General features: G+C 44.8%; 1 protein-coding gene across 6 annotated transcripts in view; it reads right to left on the minus strand.

Annotated features, from left to right (window-relative positions):
* Dnajc6 (DnaJ heat shock protein family (Hsp40) member C6) overlaps positions 1–25,803 on the minus strand; it is a 155,582-nt gene that overhangs the window by 97,283 nt on the left and 32,496 nt on the right. Inside the window, exon 2 of one of the 6 annotated variants that reach the window (XM_041651940.1) lies at positions 24,793–24,857. The exons of 2 other annotated variants lie outside the window; for them this stretch is intronic. Coding sequence is in view for 1 of the 4 variants with exons in the window: in XM_041651935.1 (XP_041507869.1) it covers positions 4,579–4,765 (187 nt within the window). In the remaining 3 variants the exon portion in view is untranslated. Of the gene's footprint in view, positions 1–4,578; positions 4,855–24,224; positions 24,332–24,443; positions 24,858–25,803 lie in introns of those variants that run through there. 3 more of the 6 variants (XM_041651938.1, XM_041651941.1, XM_041651935.1) reach the window with 3 other exon arrangements.

The following is a 25,803-nucleotide window of genomic DNA, read 5'->3' on the forward strand; positions in this document are numbered from 1 at the left end:
TTTTGCCCCCAACACAGAAAGGACTCTGTTGACACTGCCTCTGAAGGTAGGGAGCTTTCATTGGGGCTACACGGCTATGGTCGGAAAGTCTAGGTCCTTGAGAACCTGTTTGGGGTTCCACCAGAAGCATGCTCTTACTTACACATCCTCGACCCTGACGGAAGGCAGGTCCTCCTCTATCAGAAAAAGCCACCCTCTTTGACTGAGCATGTCACTTGGAGAAGGATGTACATGGAGAGGTGAAGGAGGATGGGGGCTCCCGTCTAGCCAGTCAGATGGGACCATCAACTACAGCGATCAACTGAGTGGAAGATGTCACAGTCAGATCACATGCACAATCTAGTTCCTAGGATTCTCCTTCCAAGTTCACGAGGTCTGGCATCCTCAGCATTGGAAATCTGAATATATTTTGGTCATTACCAACCAACCCCATAACTAGTGCGTACTTAGCCACAAATTAAATAAGTTACAGAGGTGAAATTTGCCTCCAAACTATAAAATCTCTAAATGGAATTCAACAGGAAAGGGTTGTTCCATGTACATTTATTTCTCTGAAACAGAAAGTTACCCAAATCAATGTCTCATGCCACTAAAACACAGTTCAAGATATGAATACTAAATACTCTTAACATCGTATTTACCAAAGATAGTTCTTATTTCCAAACACATTCTCACACTCAATTTAAAAATGATTTTATCATTTTTCCTGGGGCAATCATTCTGTGTCACTGTCACCAAAGGTCTGATAGAAACTACTTCAAAGGACAAAAAGTTCATCTGGGCTCATGAGCTCAGAGTTTTCAGCCTGTCCTGGCAGGGAGGGTGTGGTAGAATAGAGCCCCTTCCCCGTGGCAATCAGGAAGCAGAGAGGGGGAGAGAATTGGCCCAGGTGAGACACCAAAGGCAGGAACACGAAAGGCACCTTGCACCTTGGTGATCCACTTCCCCCAGACAGGCTGTACCTCCTGAAGTTGTCCCCCCACGCTCCCACACAAGTGTCAAACACATGAGTCTGTGAGAAACATTTCATATTCAAGTCATAAAGCTTATTATCCTTATTCCTTTCCATTTCATTAAAGATACCCCAGATTTCAAATGGCCTGTCCGTATAAACTTGGCAAGTTAGCCTTAGATCTAAGGAGTCTGAACTTTTGTGTGCTTCCTGAATTCTACCCTCCCTGGAAGGCAGACTATACAAAAGAGAAATAAGAAGTGTGCTGGGATAGCCCAGTACTTTGGACGTGACGGGATGACTCTTGAATGTCAGCCCTTTCTAGGCAATAATCTGAATGAGGTGAAAGTCCCCACCCGCCAGCCAAAGCAGAGTTCTGTAAGACACATCTGGCTAGGAAACAGCTCTGGACTCAACACTCGGAAAACTGTTCCGTTAGAAAGTTATTACCGTCCTCGGAACAGCTGTCCCTCTTTCCTTTGAAATTCGATGGGAAACCTACTTTGATAAAATGGTTTGATTTCAACAATCGGCGGAAACAGTGCCTACAAGTAAAGTCATTTTAGTTCAAGGAAGGAAAACTCAGCCCATGAGGACAGAGTACTGAGCCTGTGTGATGCCACACGCTTGGAAGCTCAACACTGAGGCCGAGGCCAGAGGATCACTGCAAGGCCCAGGTCAGCCTGGTCTACACAGTGACTTCTAGACCAGCCATGGCTATATATGGAGGCCCTATCTCCAAACTAAACAGGACCAGTGAGACAGGGCAGGAGGTAAAGACGCTTGCTACAAAGTCTCAGGACCTGAACTTGATCCCTGGGAGCCACATGGTAGAAGGAAAGAACTGACTCTTGAGAGCTGTCTTCTGACATCCACATATGGAGCGCATGGACACACACACACATGCGCACACACATGCATGCACACACATACACACACATGCTCACACACATGCATGCACATACATACACATATACACATACTCATTCATACACAAAAAAATTAAATAAATGCAATAACTGCAGGACAGAAAAAAGAAGACCAGAGTCTCGCTATCCCTAGGTCACTCCTTTTTCACTAGACAAGGTCTCTAACAAGGTCAAGGTCATCCTCTTCTTCCTCAGGCCAAAATGGGGAGGGAGGGGGGTCAGAGAGACAGCAGAGTAAGGGAAATTTACAACTTCATCCTCACATTGTTTTGAGCCTCTGCTAAAGCTCCATGCTAGGAATGCCTCCTTTTGCAAGTTGAGGAATGGGCTTAACACCCTAGGGTTTCCAACTGATAACAAGGGTCCTGAGGCTCCGTTCCCCAGTCTCAGAGCACACAGGCACAGGCTCTTTCATAGCATTCTAGAGACTGAGCTAAGTCCAAGAGCTCTATATAAACTGTCACGCATGTGTAGGGCACTTAAGCTTCCCATTTTCTACAGCGATGGACACATATTTTCCAATCCAAAACCATGCCTGCTCGAACAAAGCCCCATGAACCTCCTATCCAGTCCACCACATCACACACAGTCAGCTGGATAAATGGGCAGATGACTATCACATTAGAAATGATCTACGAGTTTAATTAAATATCCTAACAAGTGGATATGTTCACACAGCACGGACCACACTTTGAATCTCTCAGAAGAAAGACTCTAATTAGGCAAGACATAGTTGCACAAGGAAACCAATACGGTTCTCGGGATCTCATCCCTCATCCAAACCAAACATTATCGCCCTAAACTATGTTCCCAATTGAAAATATGCATCAAGTCGTCAGTTGTACCAGCCTGCTGCAGCCGAGCCACAGCATTCCCCTAAGCAGATGCAGGAGGGAACAGACAGGGATGGCATGGGGGCAGGGAGCTGCAAGGAGGGATGGGGCTTTTGAAATAGCACTAGTTTGATGAAGTTGAAGAGTCAACTCCTGGCAACAGCACTTTAGAGATAGCTGTACCTCCCTTCCCACCTCCACACTTTAACAAGGCAATTCATTGTTCTTACCACCTCCTGAAAAACCTCATTTAATGGGGGAGAACACGCCAGTCCTCAAGGGTCCAGGACCTAACTAGGCCTTCTGTGTTAGAATGGCTCTCCCTATCAGATGACAACCCACCAGAGGCCCAACAGACTGCATTCTCAACTGAATTCTCCCACAAAGTTTAAGCTTGTCTTTGGATACCACAGGACCCAGGAAATATAAATATATATATATATATATATTCTATTAAAAAAAAGACTGTGGTTTTCCCTATAATATAATGTACTTTAAAAAGCAAAATCCCACTCCTACAATGCTTGTTATGAAAAAAAGAGAAAGAAAATGCATGAACTCATTTTTCCTGTCCCTGAAGTGAGGCTTCTCCACACTCGTTTGGAAATATGCTCGTTTCAATTATTTCCCCAAAATGACTATAGGTCTGAGTGCAAGAATCTGTTAATGATTGAAGGAGGGCCGCGTCCAGTCAAAAGATGAATAACTTCCATGTAGCTCCAATCACCAAACACAGCATCACTCCCCAAACCTGGAAAACAGCCGCCCCCTAGGAACAATGACAGCCGTGTATAAGTCTGAGAGGACCTCCCACAGCACCCTCTTCAGTTTAGCCCAGAGCTTGTAGTCAACTCCCTTTCCTCCAGCATGGCTGACCATCTGTGTGTGGAGAGCATTTCATGTCACTTTCAGGATGAGGGAAGTGGGAGATGACAGCCCCCGGAGAGACACTACACGATTAAAATCCACAAGCAATTCTTTGGAAAGTGAAGAAATAGAATCCAACTTGGTTTCATCCCAGTGTGGCTCCCACCAGCCTCGGTTGCCCAGTACAAAAGTCATAAAGATAGATCCAGTCCCCTGTGGTTTCCATCCTGGAAAAGTAAACAAACAGCTCTTCTTCCACAAGTTTTTGGCCAGCAGGGATTCCTGGATGACTGTTTTGATACACACATTGCTAACTCTCACCGTGTCTAGGGGGTCTCTAACTCATCACAATACTTTGTGAGACTTGCAAACACAAATAACAAAGTTTAGAAGCCTTTTCTTCCCCTTGTCTGAGAAGCCTTAGAAACTATTAGCGCGCCAGAGGATCAGATCAAAGCCAACAGAGTAAACACATTGCATTTTCAAAGCATAAGAGCTATGTTGTTTAACAGGACTCTTGATCCCAGGTAAAGCCTTCCGTGGGCGAAAGAAACCATTAACCCTAGCAGATCGTTTAGAGGTAGCAGAGCTTTACATAATTAGAAATAACAGCAGCATCAAGAGAATAGCTGGAATAAACGTGGTCTGCAAGCTGCGAAAGCACCAGGCAGGCTCCTCTCCTTCACCTCGGCCCCTGCAGCTGGGCGGAGAAAGCAGGCGGCTTGCTTGCCGCACGGAGCAACCCTCCCCTGGCTCCCTCCCCTCCCCTGGTCTCCCCGCCCCCAGCCGGTGTCTTCAGCAGCCTAGGGAGATTAAGAGGTGCTTGCTAATGTCACCGAGCCTCCAGACGGATCTAACGTTTCTTAGCTCCCTGGACCAAAGAAATTAGAGACGTTACACCCTGTGGTATTAGATGGCGTGGCCTACAACCCAGCCTCTCCCAGCCTGGGCGGGGGACCCTTACTGGGCCGGAGGACTGCGCCACCCGGGCTGCTACCTGAGCTGTCCGTGGTGCTGGCGCGGTGCGGAGGATGCCGGGCGGGACTTCGCGTCGCACCCGCGGTCACCCTCTGCGTGCCAGCCGCCGCGCCCCGCGTACTGGAGTCCCCGTGACTGTCCACCAGCTGCAAAGATTCATAACCATCGCTGCTGGTCTTTTTCCGGTAGCTCCCGAGGAGGCTCATGGGCAAGTCCGGAGAAGAGGGGGAAGAAAAAAATAATCAACCTGGGAAAGGAAAGGGGGAAGGGAAGGCGGGACAGAGAGGGATGCAAAAATAATAATAATAGTCAAGTGCCCGACATGACGCGAAGAGGAGGGGAAGGAGGGAGCGGCCACCAGGAAGGGCTCTGCAGCCGCCGCCCCGGGCACTGCGTGCGTAGCCGGCTGGGCCACCCGTAGGCTGGACAGCGCCCGAGGAAGTGTAGGTGTAGCCAGGCAGCGGCGGGGCAGCTCCCGGAGTGGCTGGAGGGGGAGGGAATAAACAGAAGCGAGTAAAGGAGGGGAGAGTCGAAGGGAGGGAGGCTGAAAGCGGAAAACGGGGCGGGGCTGGATGGGGAGGGGACCGCGACAACGCGGAGGGAGGGGTGTGTCAGCGCGCGCGCTTGCTTCAGAAAAATAAAAGAGGGGGGAAGGTGTCTCAGGCCTGGTGAGCCTTGGAGACTGGGCACTGTTGGGGAGAGCCAGGAACGCCCATTTCATGTAACTCAGCTTGTCTTTGTTGGAGGATTCGGCAAGGGAAAACCGCCTGGATGGTGATCAACCTGGTAGACTGGCTGGTAACTCCAGTAGGAGGGGGGGAAGAGAAGAGTGTTGATGGCAGACCATTTGTGTACTCAGAGCAGAGCGGCCTCTCTGCACGTTCCTGGCACGGGATGGGCTGAGGACATGAGAGAGCTAGCTGTGAATGAGGCAAGAAGCTAGGGCCAGATCTGTCCAGCAACTATTTGTTGAGGGGATAGTCGGGAAGGGTGGTGTTAAGTCATGGGCGCTTCTAGTCTGTTACTCTTTAACTTGGAACGGAGGGAGAGAAAAGACTCAGCAGACTTGAGGGATTTCTGGGAAGGGAAATATACCAGATTTCCTTTCCATCCGTAGCCTCTCCCCTTGTTTTTTTTTTTTTTTCATAGTTGTAGACAAGGGGGAAACAGCATTGTCAGCAGGGATCTGACACAAAGATAATTAAGGTGGAGGAAGGCTCTGCAAGGCTATATAAATCCACCTGTGGTTTTTGTATTCTTCAAGAGGCCCCCAGCATCATGGGAGTTTCGGATCTCCACGATCTAGATAGCAACTCTGTTCACTCTCAAGATACAATCCCCCACTGTTTGTTTTCACCTGATAGTATTTCAGAGGACTCCCGCCTCAGCTCAGGTGAAAGTCTAGATAAAAATGTTGACTTAAGAGTATTATTTTTCTCTCCTGGTACTTGGATAAAGTGAAATGAAATCCTTTTAAAAATCACTCTGACAGTTTCCTGTGATACAAGAAAAAAAAGTGCGTGTGTGTGCAATGTGTTGTGGCATGGGCTCAAAGCCAGCTTGACTCGTTTTCTTGGTTTACGTAGGTTTCTCCTGCTGTTACTATTTTGATCACTTCTGTACACAAAAATCAAACAACAGCAACTCAGAGTCTTCCATCCAGACCCTCTGATACCTGAAGTCCCTGGACATGCCCGCTTCTCATAGGCCCAAACACAATAAATTAACTGGCTTGACAGGCAACTCTTGATTAAAGATACACAGCCACACATCCTGTGGGTAGAGGAGTCAGGGAAGGTCCGGGAAGCTGAATGCTAGATCTCTTCATCCCTTCTCCACTCCCTGTCCAGTGTGTCCCTTCTGCTGAGGTGGAGTATGACCAGAAACTGTATCCATTCATAGCTAATGCTTGCTTATAACAACTTTGAATGGTGGCAGGAAAAGCTGAAAAAAATGAGTTTCAACACAAATGTTTTACTTTCAAACTTGCAAGTCTGTAAGCTTGAGCTATTTTGGTTACTTCACTAAAGCAATAACTTTTAAACTTTAGTAACAAAGTAGTTCTCGATGGCATTTAATAATCTCATCCTGCACTTTCTCAATTCATTACTGACCTGCAGGGAGCGGAGAAATCTTGTGTCCATCGTGTGTGTTGGCAGATGCTGGCTTTATAGCCACTAAATTTAGAGAACTCAGAGATGGCCGTTTCTGAGAGTGAAAACTATTATTTTCCAAAGGAGCACTTTGGGTTATTTTTGCTATGCTTCAGAATCGCAAACACACTGGTGAAAGAAAACTGAGACATATGCCTTTGTATTTTTGGGTATCTATCTCCCAAGTTTGAAATTTTAAAGAAAGACATGAATGGGCTAGACAGTATCTTTTTTTTTTCTTTTCTGGAATGGAACCCAGAATCTCAAATATGAAAAGCAAAGGATGTACCATGAAGCTACACTCTGAGCCAGATCGTGCTATTTTTTTTTAGCTTTGTAATTAACACAAACTAAATCAACCAGAATAACAATTAATATTTCTACAAAACTGGAACACAATGAACACAATAGGACCACACTATCTAGATTAATTGACAGCAGCCTGAAGTCTAAACGTTGGAGACTAATTTGGAATAGGCACCAGCTTAACCCTAACAGATTCCTAAAGAGCTCACTTCCCCCATGGAGATCTTTCTGCTCTATGCTACCAAGTGTGCAGGATACAACTAGCATGATGTAGCGGAAGAGATAGTTAAATAGCATCTAGCATTTCTACACCAAGCGTATCTATGCTAAGCACATAAACACTTCCTGTTGTCATATGCAGTTCTGTCCTCGCGAATGGTTCTCTCCTGTGCTTTTGCTATCCGAGTTCCTCCCATGAGCACAGCTGAAAGGACTGGCTAGAAAGTTACCTGTGCTGCTAGTGAGAACTTGGTGAGGGGTGGGTGGATGGAGAGATGCTTCCACTGATAAAGGGCTTCCTCCTGAGCATGACCACCTACATTTGAGACCTAGCTCCAGAGTGGGGTGGGGAGGGAGTTAGGCATTCAGATGTGGTGATTCAAATTTATAACCCCAGAACCAGAGAAGTGGAGAAAGGAGAAAACCCGAGACTCCATGCCAATGAGAAACCCTGTCTGAACAAAATCAAAAAATTGGGTGGATCACACCTAAGAAAACACAGCAGAAATCAAAATCAACTACTGATCACACATGCGCGTGCACACACACACACAATAATGATGAGAACCTGGACTTCATAGAGGGAGGTAGTACTGGTGAAAGCCAAGGTGAACATGTGCACCTACAATGCTGGTTCCCAAGATCAAGGCTGATGTATAGAGGCTGGTCATACAGCTTAACGCTCAAGAGAACTTGGTACTCTTTCAGAGCACTAGAGTTTCCTTTCCAGCATCCATGTGGGCAGAAAACAACAGTCTATAACTCCAACTCCAGGAGATCAGATGCTGCCCACTTCTGGCCTACACAAACACCACACACACGTGTGGTGTGTGATAGATTAGATAGATAGATAGATAGATAGATAGATAGATAGATAGATATACAATTGCCAAATGTGGTTGCACACACCTTTAATTCCAACATTTGGGAGGCAGAGGCAAGTGGATCTCTGTTAGTGTAAGGCCAACCTGGTCTACATAGTGAGTTTCAGGCCAACTAGGGCTACACAGTGATAGCATACCTTGATATAAATAAATAAATATTTAATGAAAAAGTAACAGCTTGATCCATAACCTATTTTATCTCAAGAATAAAATATCTTATAGAGGGGACAGATGCGAAGGACTTGCTGCCCTCTTTGGGTGACACTTCAGTTGATCTTACTCACTCATGACGAGTGTCCATACTGAGAGATGCTCCTCTCTCTCCCCCCATACTCCCAACCAAAGTTCTCTCCTCAGCAAAATCACCCACATTTGACAGTGAAGTTACCAAGTAAAGGTAAGCTATGGCCATAACACCCTTTCACTTCTGGAACAATGGTGAAGAATGAGGTTCTGGAACCAAACCTCTAAGCAATGAGTTCGAGGTACCCAGGCTCTAGCCAAATCACTTAATCCGTTTTACATTTCCCATGGAAAAGGAACACACTACCATTATAACTAGGTTGAAGCGAGAGTTAGATTTTAAAAGTTTTTTTTTTAAAGGTGGGTATATGTGTAGATGCCATGTGAGTGCAGAGGTCAGAAGAGAACCACAGGTTCCTTGGTGCTGGAGTAGGGTTTAAGCTTCCCAGTATGGAGCTGAAAACCAAATTTGGGGCTCCTAGAAGACCAGCAAGCTCCCTTAACCAGTGAGTCATTTCTCCAGCCCTTAAATAAATTCTTTCCACATAGAAATGCTTAACAAATACTATTATCGTTACCTATTATTTCTACTACTACTATAATATTATGACTTATAGCTATTATTTCCAACTATTACTGCATTTTATGTCTCATTAAATCACTTTTTCAAAGACGCAAATAATTTCCTATCTTTAAGATTAAGCTAAAACCTGCTGCGCCTTAGAGATTTGTTATCATTATGATAGATGATAATATAAAAAGCATTTTGTACAATGCAAAGTGATTTTCGGCCTTGGGTTTTTTTCATGCCTGAATGCCTCTTTTCCAATTATATTTGAAGTATTTATGAAGGAAAGCCCATATTTTCCTTGTGTTCCACAACGGTCAGAGCGCACCTGAACAGTTAATAAACGCATAAGGCCCTGGGTTCAATCTCCAATACCACTGAAACAAACAAACTAATAAAAAAAATAGCGAGCAAATGCTTACTAAATTAACCAATTACTGACTAAGCAAAAATATTGTACCATCACCTTCCTTTTTGCATCTCTGTGTGTGGTGTGCTCATGCGTGTGTTTGCATACATGTGGGCACAGATGTGTGGGGTGTACATGCAGAGATGCAAGACTGACATCAGGAATCATCCCAGCTCACTCTTCCATGCTATTGGTTGATGCAGGGTCCCTCAACCAAACCCAGAGCTCACAAATACAGCTAGTTTTGCTAGCCGCGTTGTTCTGGGGATCCTCCGTCTCTGCCATGGAGGCTGGGATCACAAGGGAGCTGCCTTTCCCACTGGGCATTTTGTGTGGGTTATGGAGATACAAATTCAGGTAAGTATTTTAACCACTGAGCCGTATCCCTGGCCCAAGTCCAATGTTATCTTTAAAAAAAAAAAACTATTTATATTGTGGCCTAGTGGTAAATTGTAAAATAAACAGTGGTTCATATTATTATTTTCACCAAGAGGAAATAAGTTTAAAAAAATTAGTTTTTGGAATGTGGGAAATGATGTCTCTAAAAATATTGTTTAAGGTGGTGTGTGTGTGTTTGTATACTCAGTAATGATACAGATGCACTCCTCACCATAGGCTCTGATGGCAAATGTCTGCCTGTCCCTCTGATGACCACAACCTCTACTGCTGAGCAGTGCCAGTGTTCCTACTCTGACAACGATGACATTGTGACATCTGGGTTTTTCTGAACAACTGGATAGCAAAGAATTCTTAGAAAATGGAGGGTAAATGAGGGTCGCCTTCCTGGTGTGCTCTTTCTGTTATACAGTCGGGTCTCTGAAACCCAGCCCCTTGGTTTTCTGCTACGACCAATGTAAATCAATGAACAGCACTAAAACTTCGTGGCAGCACAGCTCAGAGTCATATGCAGGCTGTCTACTTATGGGATCTGACCTGTGAACATACACAAATGAAGCACTGAGCTGGGCAGGTCCTAGACGCGTTTGGTTTGTCTGGACTTTAGAAAAGAACACCTTTCAGTTTACCTGACTTCTCAGAAGGCTCCCAGGATCTAGTTTGAGTGCCACATCCCACCACCATCCCCAGCCTACTGTCCTAGTTCCCGCCAGTCCTCATTGGCATTTGGACCTGAGACCTGTAGTGTCAAAGTCTCACACGAAGGACCAAGACCAATGACAAAATCTACATCTTTTAGAGAACCACAGCCAAGAAGAAAAGGGACCAGGCTGGGAATCTTTCCTCTCTGCTCTTCAACATCAAGGTGGACCCAACTCATTCTCCTTCTGGCAGTAAAAACGAAGGTTCAGATTTTCAGGGGACACTTGGGCTCAAATTTCCTATCTTCTCAAAACTTGACTTGACATTTCCCTCTCCTCCTCCAGGCAATGTCTAGAGGGGGAACTCCAATCATTCAAGTGTTCCCATTTGCTATGCCCCAGCAGATCAAGGTGTCATCAAAGAATCACAGGTGTGACTCAGAGCAGCTGCCAAGAGTTACATACGACAACACACAAGAGCAAGCAGGCAGAGTGCTGGAAAACCGTGAGGGCACCATAGTTTCACTAATCTAAGGAAATCCCTACATAACAGCACTTTGATATGGAATTCCCCTCTGTATGCTGTGAATACACTGGTTAATAAAGAAACTGGCTTGGCCTGATAGGGTAGAGTAGAGCTAGGTGGGGAAAACTAAACTGAATGCTGGGAGAAAGGAGGCAGAGTCAAGGAGAGGCCATGGAGCACCGCTGGACAGACAGACTTCACCCAGTAAGCCACAGCCATGTGGCGGTACACAGAATAATGGAGATTGGTTAAATTAAGATGTAAGAGTTAGCTAGAAATATGCTTAAGCTATTGGCCAAACAGTATTGCAAATAATATAGTTTCTGTGTGATTATTTCTGGGGGCTGGACAGGCGGGAAACAAACAAGCAACCTCCCCCAACATTACTTGGGAGTGAAGATGTCTGCTTTTGGTGCCTGACCAAGTGCTGGGTCTCCTGGAAGACAAGATCAATTTTTCAAGTAGGGCATTTTTTTTTCCCCCAAGACAACTCATCCTGAAACCTGTGCTCCCTTCAAGATCTAGTGTTAATAAAGGTAACTCGTTAGTTATTTCTCATTTTTAGGTTCCCTTCCTTGCTCAACACTCACACACCAGACAACCCTGCAAAAGCCAGCTCACTTTTAAGCGAACTTGGGGTTCCTATGTCTCTCACCCAAGTTCATACAGATATCAGGACTCAAATGTCAAATTTTCTGGTCACATTTGGCCACTGCACAAGGCTACAGTGGCAACTCCACCATAAGTGTGATACTTCAAGCCAGTGGGGTCACCACACTTGCCTGGCGTTCCTTTCTCAGGGTGACCAGTGAAAAAGGAATTGCCCTGGCTTTCCAAGCCCATGTGGCTGCCTCTGCTCAGTGAAGCCTGAAATGTTCTGACTGATACAGCTTCCCCATCGGCACACTTGCTCTATAAACAACTGGTTCAAAGAATGCTTTGGCTCATACACCTAAAAACTGATGCTTGGTTACCCTTTAGTTCAATTCAAAATTCATTAGAAGAACTACATGGTGATGGTGCATGCCTTTGATCCCAGCGCTGTGGAGACAGAGGCAGGCAAATTTGAGTTGGAGGCTGGTGCGTTCTACAAAGCCAGGTCCAGGACAGTCTGGGCTATAGAGAGGAACTCTCTCAAAAACCCAAATGGGGAAGGAGATGACTAGAAAGGAAATGCTTTTATTCTCATCAAAAGCAAACTCCTAGCCCACTCCATGCTCTCTTGGCCATTATAAATTAAAACTACTTAAAATAAAGATTTTTTTTTTGTAAAGTAACTCCTAAATGGGGTATGGTGGCCTACACTCAGAATGCCAGCACTTAAAAGGCTGGGACAGGATAGAAAGGTCAAAGCTGGGCTATACGACTTTATTTCAGATAAATAAATTTTTAAAAATAAAAAGTAGGGCTGGAGAGATGGCTCAGGGGTTAAGAGCACTGGCTGCTCTTCCAAAGGTCCTGAGTTCAATTTCCCAGCAACCACATGGTGGCTCACAGCCATCTGTAATGAAATCTGGTGCCCTCTTCTGGCCTGCAGGCATATATGGAGACAGAATGTAGTATACAAAATAAATAAATATTAAAAAAATAAAATAAAAAGTAAAGCTTGAGACAGGCCTGGTGGTGCATGCCTGTTTCTCCAGCACATAGGACACAGATGCAGAAAGATGGCGACAAATTTGTAATCAGAGATTAAAGAGACATGGAGAAAAGTCATTGATTTGAAGGAACCTATGCTTAAGGGTTGTCCAAACGTGCATATATACAAGTTTTCTATGACCTGGCATGGACTTGCGGCCACACTCTTGTTCCTCTCACAGGATGAGACAAGCCAGATGCGAGAAATCAGGCATTGTGATGACGATTGCCACCAAGCCTGACGACCTGAGTTCCGTTCCCAGAACCCACATGGAAGAAAGAAAGAACAGACTCCCATTTGAGTCGCTCTCTGACCTCACACACCCCTATCCCACGGGCACAGACAAATAAACCTAACTTTAAAGACCTTTAAAGACGCATGAAAGTACATAATTAAGAGGACGCCTTCCACACGTTGCATTTTATCAAAGCTAAGAACACATGTGAAGTTCCAGCATCCAGAAGGAAAGTACGCTACAGACACAAATATGGCCTGTCAGTCTTAAGATGCTTCAAGATTTCATATGTGTTTATATGTTAAAATGCTTTAGAACTTTCATAACATTCTTAACTATGTATTAGCCTGATACTGTCAAGGCCTCATGCAAGTATTTTACGCAACTCTGACAGTTACATATAGACAATCACATTTTACCAGGCCCTGCATGGTGCCTGCTACATGTTAAGTGAATGAAACGGCAAAACATTATTTGGGGATTATCTTTAGCCTGCAGAACAATCCACCCTGTATTTCCTCAATGAGCTCACTTATTTAAGACATAGTTACCAACGTCTCTTCCTAGTATTTATCTCTTTTGTTTAGGTTTGGGTTTTGTTTCTGACAGGGTCTTGATTTATATTGTGGGGGCCCACAGAAGTGGGTCCGCTCCAACTTGCCTGAAGGCCAGAGAACTTAAGCCTGCTCTTGCTCTTTCCAAGTTATTGACAAGAAGTCTGACCTAGGGTGTTATTACTTGGTGTTTTGGATATTAAGACGGCCCGTAGAGGTGAATCCACCCCACGTTGACCAAAGGTCAGAGAATTCAAGCCTATTCCTGCTCCTTCAAGGATAAGACAGGTTTGAACCAGGGAGGGGCTACTTAAAGGATATTTGGTCGTTGTCACTGCATGTCCTGCCTAAAACACCAGAATGCTACTCTGGATATAGTGGCTTGATGCCTCAGGTATTGAAGCAAGTAATTGTTCTATTTATTTTTTGGGTCATGTTAAAGTAGTCTTTTGCCTTCTTTCCCCCACCCCCGCTTTTTTGGGTTAGGGTATATAAGGTATATGGAAAATAAACACAGGTGGATTAGGTATTCAGGATTCAGGAGTCACTGGGCTGCCCTCCCAGCACTATCCTGTGTCTCTGTATTTCTTTCTTATCTCTGTTCTTCTTGCCTAACATTTCTAATCCACACACCCCTACCCTGGAACATATGAACCTATCAAGGCTGGACCCCGACAGTTGTCACCCCAACATGAGGCTATGACATTATATAACTGGCTGGCCTGGATATTTGGCATGTCTTCGACTTTCCAAGAAAATGTTCGTGGCATGACAATATGTCTGTGTTACCATTGCAGTAGTAATCCACGGGGATCAAGATTCAGAACCACATGGTAAAACCAGTGGTCTAAGAAAGTATTGTATGCAAAAGGATGACTGAAACATAAGTGATGGAGGAAGGTCATTAGCTAATAAAGGAACTGCCTTGGCCCATTTTATTGGTTAGAAGATAGGTGGGAGGATTAAACAGAACAGAACGCTGGGAGGAAGAGGAAGTGAGCTCAGACTCCACAGCTCTCCTCTCGGGAGCAGACGCCTCAGAGAGAGAGACGCCATGCCCCGCTCCCGGGCAGACACACGCCATGAAGCTCCGACCCAGGATGGACTAGGCTAGAATCTTTCCCGGTACGACCGGTGCTCACAGATTATTAGAGATGGGTTGATCGGGATGTGAGAATTAGCCTGTAAGGGCTAGAGCTAAAGGGCCAAGCAGTGTTTAAATGAATACAGTTTGTGTGTTGTTATTTCTGGTGTAAAGCTAGCTGTGCGGGAGCCGGGCGGGACGAAAAGCAGGCCCGCCGCCCATATTACTACACATAAGAGCTAGTGATAGAGAAAATGATGCCGTTAAAAAGCAGGAAGCACTCCTGAAAGAGTCCCAGATGATGAGCGCAGCTTGCCAGCGCAGGTTGGAGGCTATGTCTACACCTGTCTTCAGTAGATATTAGAATGTGACGAAGACTTGGAAGAAGCTGAGGCATAGAAAGAAACACATTCAATTCTAGAGTTCTTTATACCGTCTAGTATAGAGAATGTACGTTTCATTTGTCTCTCATGGTTTGGACCTGCCTCATGTAACTCTACAATCTGTTAGACGTACGCACAGAGCTAAGCCGTAGCCTCTGTAATATAGAAAAAAAACCATGTGAGGAGTTTCTGGCATTGGTCCTTAAAAACCAATGCAGGCATAACATCCTGATTCTTATCTTTTGCTTTTCCTTCTGGTTGGACACTTATGCTTCCACAGGCGTCTTAAACCATGAGGTGGGTTTCAGGATAAAAGGCTTTGTGAAACAAAAGATATAAGGACCCTGAGCCCCAGAATTCCATGGCAGCCATGGGATGATTATCTCCAGATTAATTAAAGGAAAGAAAGAAAGAAGTCACCCTGTAGTGAACCACTCATTTGCTTTGTCCTGCTACATGCAGCCGTTCTAGTCCCCAGAGGGATGTAATGTTCCACCTAACCTCTGGCTCTCAATGCTTCATTCACCACAACAGTTACTGGGAATTTCAAATCCATATGGTCAGAGACAAGTTTTATAACTTAAGACTCTGTTAGCTCGCTCATAAAATCGTTATATCTAAGTAATAAGGCAGCTATTCAAATTGTGTGACATCAAGGACATAAAGAGCTTTGACATCAAGGACACAAAGGACACCATAGTTGGTGCCTGGCCGTGGCATTATCTGCTGCACTTCAGCAAGTGCACAGCTGTGTCTACTGCACCTGACTCTAAGGCCAGTGATTCATGTGTTACCCAAAGACTCCTTCAGGACAGAACTGCAGGCCTGGTTCATGTCACCTGCGCCTCCCCTAGTCGGTGCCCTTCCTATGTACAGAATTGTATTTCTTTGATCTACCTATGTAATTTCAATGTAGTCTAGAACACTTGAAGCCGTGCATGTGGATAACGTAACTTAAAATAGTTTGCTGCTGTTTACAGCAAAATAGTTTAAAAACTGTTTTATCTGGCCAAGTCAAAGTCTGATTCATTCTCTATTTGTACAAAAAAAATAGATAAATAAATGAGAAATTTAGGTAATTGAGAGGGACACATTTCTATTTTACTATTTTATTTTTCACATTTTATTATAGAAGTTATCAAGCACACATAAGAGTTGATTCAATTATGTAGCTGATTCCTTTGTACCCACAACTCAACACTGCCAATACCAAGACATAATCTTCTCTCAACTGTGTAACCCAACTTTATCCATCACGCATTCATTCACGTACTTTGCCTTCTACTTGCAAGGCTGTAGCCCCACCCCACCCCTCCGTAATAATTTAAAGTACATTTCAGGCTTCATATTATCTATCATTAAATACTTCAGCATGCAGTATTTTACACTTAACCCATGCCAGAAGTGGAACTAGATGTACTCCACCTGCTTCTCAAGAGGCTAAAGCTACCCACCGGCTCCTTGTCCGGTGACTCACAGAGACACCTGCCACCTTCCCACTGACTAAATTCTAGTGGGAAAGATACAGCATCCACTCAGCTTCTTGTCCCTGTCCACTCCCGTCCCCACATCACATGCGCCCATTCCCACCCTGGTTAGAATCTTGGGCCTTACTGCCCAGGAGATATGGGTTTAAGGTTTCTACAGCCAGAGACATGTGCAGAATGCTAAAGGAGGAAGGAGCTGCGGAGGGCAGGAGATCCCTTTCATTCTAGAGATAAGAGGAATGAATCAGAAGAGTGAGCAAATTGGTTCACATCTAAAATGCAAATCCAATTATAGGACTGTGCTGGCTGGTTTCTGTGTCAACTTGACACAAGCTAGGGTCATTTGAAAAGGAATCTCAATTGAGAAAATACCTCCATATGACTGACCTGTGAACAAGTCCACAAGGCATTTTCTTGATTAGGGATTGATGTGCGAGGGCCTAGCTCACCATGGGGGCTGCCACCCCTGGGTAGGTGGTCCTGGATGGTATAAGAAAACAAACTGAGCAAGCCAGGGAAAACAAGTCAGTAAGCACACTCCCCCAAGATGAAATAAACCCTTTCTGCCTTGTGGTGATTTGAATGATAACCCATAGGCTCATATATTTGAATGCTTAGTCCCCAGTTGGTAGACCTGTTTAGGAAGGATTAGGAGGTGTGGCCTTGTTGGAGGAGGTGAGTCACTGGGATTGAGCTTTGACGTTTCAAAAGTTCACATCAGGCTCAAATCTCTCTCTCTCTCTCTCTCTCTTTCTCTCTCTCTCTGCCTGCTGACTACAAATCAGTTTATAACCTCTTAGCTACTGCTCCAGTACCATTCCTGACTGCCTGCCACCATGCTCCCTGCCAAGGTGATCATGTACTAACCCTCTGAAACTGTAAGCAAACACCAATAAAAATGTTTTCTTTTATAAGTTGCCTGGCCTTGGTGTCTCTTCATTACAGTGTGATGCGTCCATCACAGAAAAAAAAAAAAAAAACCAAGGACTCAGCCCTCTCTCTCTCTCTAGATCAGCAGTTCTCAACCTATGGGATTGTGACCCCTTTGGGGACCCAATGACCCTTTCACAGAGGTCACCTAAGACCACTGGAAAACACAGAGATTCACATTATGATTCATAACAGTATCAAAATTACAGTTAAGAATCAGCAATGAAAATAATTTTATGGTTGGGGTCACCACACCAGGAGGAACTGTTAAAGGGTCACAGCATTAGGAAGACTGAAAACCACTGCTCTAGGTATTTAACACTCCAGGACCTGCGGCTTCCCCCTCTGAACTCGGACTTCTTCCTTCACCTTGCTGCCATCTTTTTATTATTGTTATTACATTTTTTTGTTTGTGTGTGTGTGTGTGTGTATACAACTTAAGGAAGTTGTTTCTTTCCTTCTACCATGTGGGCCCAAAGATTGGACCTAAGTCAGTAAGCTTGGCAGCAAAGTGCCTTTACCCTAAGTCACCTCGCAAGTATCTCTACCTCAGTCCTTAAGTCCAGACATTTGACATCCCTAGATCTCCCACCTGCCCAAGTCCAGTCTGCTCTTCAAGTCTCTGCATGGACAGCCCTTCCCCAGGGAATCCTTAAGATCCCAGAGCTAGGATAGAGAGAATCCCCTGAGGTCCCATAGAACACTGTGCATCTTCTAACAAATCCCAGCACACTACACTGAAACTGCCGGTCTACGTGTGCACCTGCCCACTGCAGACTGCTTACTCCGCCATGGCAGGGCCATGTTAGTACACTTGTCTGACGTGGGAAATAAGTGGACAAGTTCCAAGGGAAGTCGGTGAAGCATCTTTAGGAAAAGCTCTGATTTAGTACCTCACAGCCACAGCCTTCATCCTGTGCTGGTGAAGACCATGGAGCTGTGTACAGACGGAGGCTTTCCTGAGAAGTTCCAGGTCAGACTCAGCATTCTTACAAAGGATTCACCCAACAACACCGCCACGTACTGTCATCTTGTATTTCTCTGGGATGGAAGAAAACAGATTTTTTTTTGCCTTTTTAAATCATATTAGTTTGAATTCTGTTTTTATTTTTGACCAGAAAAGGAGCTTCATGTCCTCCAGACTCCCCCTTTTGAGTGATGTATGAGCCAGCACTCTAAAAGAATTTCCCTTTAGAGCACATATTGTTTGTGGATGACAGAATATGAGGCTTACCTCTGTTCCTACAACCAGCATGCCTGTGAACTGTGGACCACAGGAAACCACGTGATGGTGGAAATTGTACATACACATACATATATGTAGTTCTAGCAACATCTGAAGCTCAGCAGTTGAAATACAATAACTGATGTACTTGCCCGTTTCCTTTCAGGCTTTGGCTACAAGGCTGCAGGGCCCAGTGGTACCCAGTCCCAGTCCCAGAAGAACTTTCCTGCTGTTACCAGGGGCCAGGTCCTTCAGCTGCAGTCCCACCATAAGGTCCAATGGGAAGTGATCTAATGGGGATGGGGCAGAGCTAACTCCATCAAATTCAAGCCAACACAACCCAATTTACTAGAGTTCTCTCGGCATATGAGTTTAAATTGTGGGCTTTAAAGAGACCTGAGCATCAGAGTCTAGAAGTTTGAGCCTGGGCAGAACACAGAACTCCTTTGAGCCATAATTTGCTCTTGTCTGAATGAAGCTTTCCAGTGTACTTTTTGGCTGTGCATATTCACTACCACTGTGGTGCTGGCCTGTTTTATGTTGCCATAATAAAGGATGTGGATTGAGGCCCTTTTAAAGAGGTTTATAAGGCTTACAGTTTTGGTGGCCAGAAGGACCAAACAGTATGGTACAATTGGTGAAGCTCCATGTACATTACAACATGGAAGATAAGTGTTAAGGAACCAGAATACAAAAGGGCCGTTAGCTTGACAGGGAACCAGGAAAGTCAAGGCCTGCTCTTGATAACTCCTCCCAGGACTAAACCTACCCTTTGTGCTATGGGAATTAAACCTAGGGTCTTGCATATGCTACAAACTAAGCAGTTGTTGCATTATAAAACTGTATCCCTAGCCATCTTTTTATTTTATTGTTTTATTTTGAGAAAGTATCTTGCTAAGTTATCCAGGCTAGCTTTGAACTCTCTGTAACCAAGGCAGGCCTTGAATTGGGATCTTCCTTCTTGCCTAAGCCTCCTGAGTAACTAGGATAATAGACTTATACCAACAGCCCAGCATGAGTCCACACCCAAGAGCCACTACCAAAAAACGTTAATCCATTCAAGAGCTTGGAACCCTCACGGCCTAGTTTCTTTACATTAAGCCCATTTCTTAAACGGTCCACTGCTCTCCTGGTACAATACTGGGGACCAGTCTTTCAGCACACAAACCTTTGGAGACAAGTCACAGCTGAAACAGTAGACATAGTACACATTTTCTTTAAGCAATCAAAAGCTCTCTTCTGTGGCTGGAGTTGGAGCTGCCCCAGCCCTGCTCAGAGCATTATCTAAAATGAAGCTAGACCAACAGGTGCCCTGAAAACCAGAAAGTAAGTCAGACTGAATCCTGGCATAGAGTAAAGAAGACAGACAGCAGGCCAAGGTCCTGTGTTTCTGAAACGTGGGGACAGGAGATCTGAGAAGAAAATTTTGCCAACAAGAAAGATGTAAGTTTGAGAGAAAGAGAGCGATAGGAAGACAGCGTTCCAAGTGCAGCAGTTCAGGAAACCCACTACCTTTCCATACTCATAAGATGCCTAGTTTTCTAACTGAATTGATTTGCACTCTATCTGTGGTGGATAGCCAGAAGAATTCTGCTATACTGCAGGACACAGTGCTCACATCACTGTGACTCGGTGCACTCAAGTTTGCTTCACATAAATGAATTATCTCTCCCCATTATACATCAATAAGAAAAAACTAAGATGCCCACATAAATTCTTACATTAAAAATGTAGTGAATGTTAATAAACTTTAGGTGAAAACGGCATCCCAACCTATGCAATGACATCTTTTACACATGTCCAGATTAGAACTAACATTTATACAATGCTTCTTGGTCACAAAACATAGCACTGGTCTGTGGAAATGGGGTGCAAGCCACCAATGAGCACTACTGTGTGTTGTTTAGTCTTCTGTCAACTTGACACAAGCCAGGATCGTCTGAGAAGAAGGAATCTCAGATGAGAAAATGCCTCTGTCATATTGGTCTATAGGCAAGTCTGTGGGGTGGTTTTTTGTTGTTGTTGTTTTTGTCTTGTTTTGTTTTTTGCTTAATGGTTGATATGAGAAGGCTCAGGCCACTATGGGCAATGTCACCCCTAGGCAGATAGTCCTGGGGTGTTTAAGAAAGCAGGCTGAACAATCTAGGTGGATCAAGCCATCAGGCAGCACTCCTCCGTGGCATCTGCTTCAGTTCCTGCCTCTAGGTTCTGCCATGAGCTCCCGCCCTGGCTTCCCTCAGTGATGGAGTGTGATCTGGGAGTTATAAGATGAAGTAAACCCTTCCCTCTCTATGCTGTTTTTGGTCAGTGTTTATCACAGCAACAGAAACTAACATAGGAAAAAAAAAGCCATAACGTTCAAATGTCTCGAGGCCACATTAAAACTAAAGGGAAACAAAAGGATTCAGTTTTGTAGTGCCTCTTGTTTATCCCATAGACACAAAGTATTGTCACTTCAGTGTGGAGCCAGGAAGATTTTCTTCCTACTACATACTTGACAGGCTCTACATTTTATATTTATAGTGTGTCTCATTTTGCACTAGCCTTTCAGAGTGAGCAGCCACTGTGTGGTCCAGCAAGCACAAATATAAAATGTTTCCATTGCCCTAGCAACCTGAGAAGACAAGCTTTTTGTAGTTGTAGAGAAAAAAAGAAGCTAAAACTCAAAGACATAAACATTTTCTCCAACAACAGCTAATGAGTGCACAGCCTAGACTCCAACCTCGGCCTCTGGCCTCCGCTTCTGAAGCTCTGCACCTCACTCTGCAGTCTGCGGAGGAAGACGTTTTCAACATGATTCTGAAATACAGTCACATCAAAGGAAGGCATGCACCAAGACCTCACCCATACAATGACATGACATAGATATGTCAGCTCTATTTTTTTTCTCAAATCACAGAGAGCCTTTAATGAAAATAATCTCCAAGTCCACACTTCTCTGTGAGTGCCGATTTCTGAGTGGGGTTAATTACTGTCAGTAACAGGTGCCTTCCCTCCATCACCTATTCTCTAGCCTGCAAGGCACCCTGTATGTTCAAAAAAACCAAATGTATGTGTGCATGCATATGTACAGTATACATACACCCACATACCCACACAAATACACAGCGTTTCCATGGCTCTTACTAGCCCCAAAGTAGCTAGAACAGTAAGTTAAAGTGTTTGGTCTTTAGTTTCTGAAGCAGGATGCTGGGGCAGCTTACGCTTCAGAGAGAACCTCTCTGATCTTCTGTTCTCCTCTTCTCTGCTCCCTTTTCTCCTGAAGGCACACTGTAGTAACTAAGATCGCTCTTCCCCGAGTCAGATTACTAAAACCAAAAGCATAGTATAACCTTCTCCTGCTTTTCCTGTCTTCCATCTTACCAGGAAGACAGGTTTGGTCTACCTTATCCAATAGTAGATCCGAAGGCTTCATTCCACACAAATCCCTGCCCCATACCAGAAAGGAAGGCACACTGGACAACAGGGCCATGAAGAATCTGAACAGACAGGGTGTGCTGGATGTCCCTGTCTCTGAGCGTTAGATGAGACCCTTCTGTCGAGTCACATGGCACACAGTAGCCCATGCTTCAGTCATATCTCTGCACTGAAGTCTCCATAAAATCCCAGGGGGAGAGTTTGGAGAGCTTCTGGGTAGCTGAAACTTGCGGAGACTGAGAAAGGTGAGGGGGAACTGATCCACATCCCGGAGCAGCCAAGCCCCTGCCAGAGAGTACTTCCATGTGTGTCTCCATGCAGATCCTTCTTTGTGCCCTTACAGTAAACCAACAAATGTGTTCCCCTGGGTTCTGTGAGTCACCCTAGCAAATGAACAAACGGGGGAGCTGTAGGGAGCTGCCTGTAGTCAGGGGTCAGAAGCCTGAAGCCTGGACTCCAGACTGATGCCTAAAAAGTTCTGTGCAACTGAGCCCTTAGCATTTGAGAACCGATGCTGCCCACAAGCAGGCAAGGGCAGAATGGAATTCTGCTCTGGAACTGATTGCCTGCTAACTGATGGCAAGACATAACCATGCACTTTGAGAGCTCGGAAGTGATGCATGACAGAGGGAAAGCACACAGTGCAGTCACAGAAATGGGGTTTGCCTTGCCTCAGTCATGGGACCTCTCAAAGTGCTCAGGTTAAAGCCCTAACCTCCTAATATGTATATATTAAAGATGGGGACCTACAGGACGTCCTTGGGTTAAAATGAGGTCATGTAGGATGAATACTCAGCCCAAGCAAGACATTTATACTGTCCCATCTAAGGCTTAAGGGAAAATGCAGTGGGGGTGGGAGGTGTAAGAGCCAGAAGATAGGGAGAGGAGCTTCAAATCAACCACTGCAGGCATGCACTCAGAGCAGCTGCAGTTGCTTGCATTGAGCCAGCAGAATCACCCTGTTAGCCATCAGGCAGGGATGCAGGAGGACTCAGGGGCCTCTACCACCCGCTACTGTACTGCTTGCTACTAGTAAGGTTCAGGAGGAGCAGGAACCATTTCCTTCAATTTTGTGCCCACTGATACCCCCACCAAGTTCCAGTGGATAGTGTCCATCCAATGGTCAAAGAGATGATCTCTAAGCAGATGCCAAGACAATACCAAAAGTCAAAAATCCAGGAAGGGGACTGCAAGGGAGGAGGCGGAGTGGATGGAAATGGGAAGGAGATAAGAGAGGATGTGGAGAGAGAATAATCAGGATACATTCTAAATGTGTATGAAATTATAATTAAAAATCAGTCCATCTTTAAAGTACTATTTTATAATGGCGAGGTCATGAGGGCAGGAGCCTTGTAAAAGGGTTAGAAACTGTAAAAGAGCAGAGAGATTAGAACTTTGCATGTGAGGACAGAGAGAGAAGGTAGCTTCCTTCAAGCCACAAGAGGGTCCATAGCAGGTACTAAGTCAGTCAGCGTCTTGACCTTGGCCTGCAGAAGCTTAAAACTACGAGAAATAGACACCATTGTTTGTGCCGCCCAGTCTAGGATACTTTGTTTCAGCAGCTTGAGCTAAGACATTGCAAGTGTACTGGACTGTCTCTGTGTCTGAACCCCAGAGCTCCATGGACTTCCATCGGTTTCCTTGGCTCCTCTTCTCCTCCAGAAGCATAAGCCCAGGCTAGCCAGCTGTGAGGTGGCAGCCCCTTGGAGAAGTTGATCCCCCCCCCCCCCCCGCATCTCAGCTGACGCCCCAGGCATGAGAACAGTGAGTGTGGCCCAACTCAACACCACCGAGCGGATGCACCTAATTCCTGCCAGTAGAAGTGTGAACTACGTCTATGCTGTCTCGAGTCACCCCATTCAGATGGTTCCTTATACAGCAAAACCTGAGTGACAGACACATGAACATGCTTCAGGATCGAGGCAATAAAAAGTGTAATACTTAGGGTCAGAATGTGGGCTGAATGCTGCCTCCCTATGACTCGGTAAGGATGGGTGGCGCGCACTTTTAATCCCGCACTCAGATGGCAGAGGGGGCAGGATCTGTGTGAGTCCAGTATCTGTGCGTGCCTAGACTACAGAGTGAGTTGCAGGCCAGCCAAGACTACATAGTGAGATCCCGTCTCAAAGAGAGAAAGAAAAGATACATTCTGTTTCATAGAAAGTAAAGACGAACTTGAGGATAAAAAGATTGCTGGAAAATGGAGAGAAAGAGAAGGGAAGTGGCTGGAAAAGGAGAGGAGGGGAGTGGGGGAACAATAGAGATCTGAGTTCAAATCCTAACTGCACAACCCAGTAGCTGTTAAATCACCCGAAGCTCAAACTTACACCTTCTCCCAAAAATGCTCTTAAAAATGTTTACATTACCCAGCAGAGCAACCGCCCTGTAGTGGGCACTCAGTGCATCTCAGGTCCCTTCTTCAGCTTTTCTTGTACCTAGCAAGTCCTAAGTGATTACGCTCAGTTTTCTTCATATTATATACAGTACCATCGCCACGCATTATTCTTAATTTGTTCACAGTTCCTTTCCCATACTGGACAGGTCAAGTGACTGAAAATTATCCACTTGATGACGTTATTAAATACCTTGCGAAGACTACGCTGTGGCTCAGTCCAAGCACTAAGGCCTCAGAACAAGGGAAGCAACGGTACCGCTCTCAATGGGAGATCAAGGTCCTGAGGACAGTAGGCTTCTGGCGTTAAGTCCTGAAGTCAAAACTTGGAGTATTGATGCCCAGGAAGGAAGAGTTGTGAACCCCGGATCCAAGAGGCAAAGACCTAAAATCCTCCAGTCATTCAGTATTGTCTGCTTGCCCTTGGCTGAGTGGATGGCACCTGCCTACATTGAGGGCAGAGCTCCCCGTGCTCAGTCAGTGAGTCAAATGCCAGGCTCCTCGGGACACAGACATAACCCCCACAAGAGAGCTTTCTTTACCAGATCTCCGGGCAATCCTCACTCCAGCCAAGCTGACACCATCTCAGAGATGAAAGATCTTTACACTGAAAAGAAATTGGAGAAGACACAAATAAATGGAAATAAATCCTGTGTTTTAAAGCTGTTAAAGTGTCCACCAATCAAAGCAAACCACAAACTGAGTGCAATCTCTATCAAAACACCAGTAACATTAACCACAGAAAGAGGAAAATAATCCAATCCTAAAATTCATGTGAAATCACGAAAGACCTCTAAATAGACAAAGCAATTGTAAGCAAACAGAACAAAGTCAGAGGCGTCATACTATTTAATTTCAAAACACACTACAGAGCTACAGTGACAAAGCACACGAAACTGACAGGAAGACCACCAGGACAGACTAGAGAGCCAGACATAAACCTGTACAGTCAGACCCTCCTGACTGTCAACCAGAGTACCAAGAACACACAGGGAGGAAAGAGGAAGGAAACAAATGACCAGTTAAAAAGAGACATTTCTCAAAAGAAGACATACAAACGACCAACAGATATATGAAAGGTGCTCAAAATCTCTCATCATCAGGGTAGGACAAATCAAATCCACAATGGGCTCACCTCATCCTGAGGATAACGTCTACCAAAACAACCCAAAGGGTACATGTTGACAGGTATGTAAAGAAAGGACACACAAACATACACACACACACACACACACACACACACACACCACCCTGTGGGTGGGAATAAAAGTTAATACAGCTATTGTGGAAAACTTTTAGAAGTTCCTCAATATTAAAATTACAACAACTGCATGATGCAGAAAACCCATGACTTGGTGGTGTACACTCAAAAGAAATGGAATCAATGTCAAATAAATACTGTCACTCCCATATTTACAGAAGTATTGATTACAATAGCTAAGATACTGAATCAAACAATGTGTCCATCATTATAAAACTTGAAGAAGAAAATGCGGTATGCATATGCAACAGAATACGACTTAGCCATGGAAGGAGGAAATCCCACGATTTTG

This window comes from Microtus oregoni, unplaced genomic scaffold (assembly GCF_018167655.1).
Source record: "Microtus oregoni isolate MIOR12 unplaced genomic scaffold, Mior012 000005F_ref0000423, whole genome shotgun sequence".
NCBI classification, from domain to species: Eukaryota; Metazoa; Chordata; class Mammalia; order Rodentia; family Cricetidae; genus Microtus; species Microtus oregoni.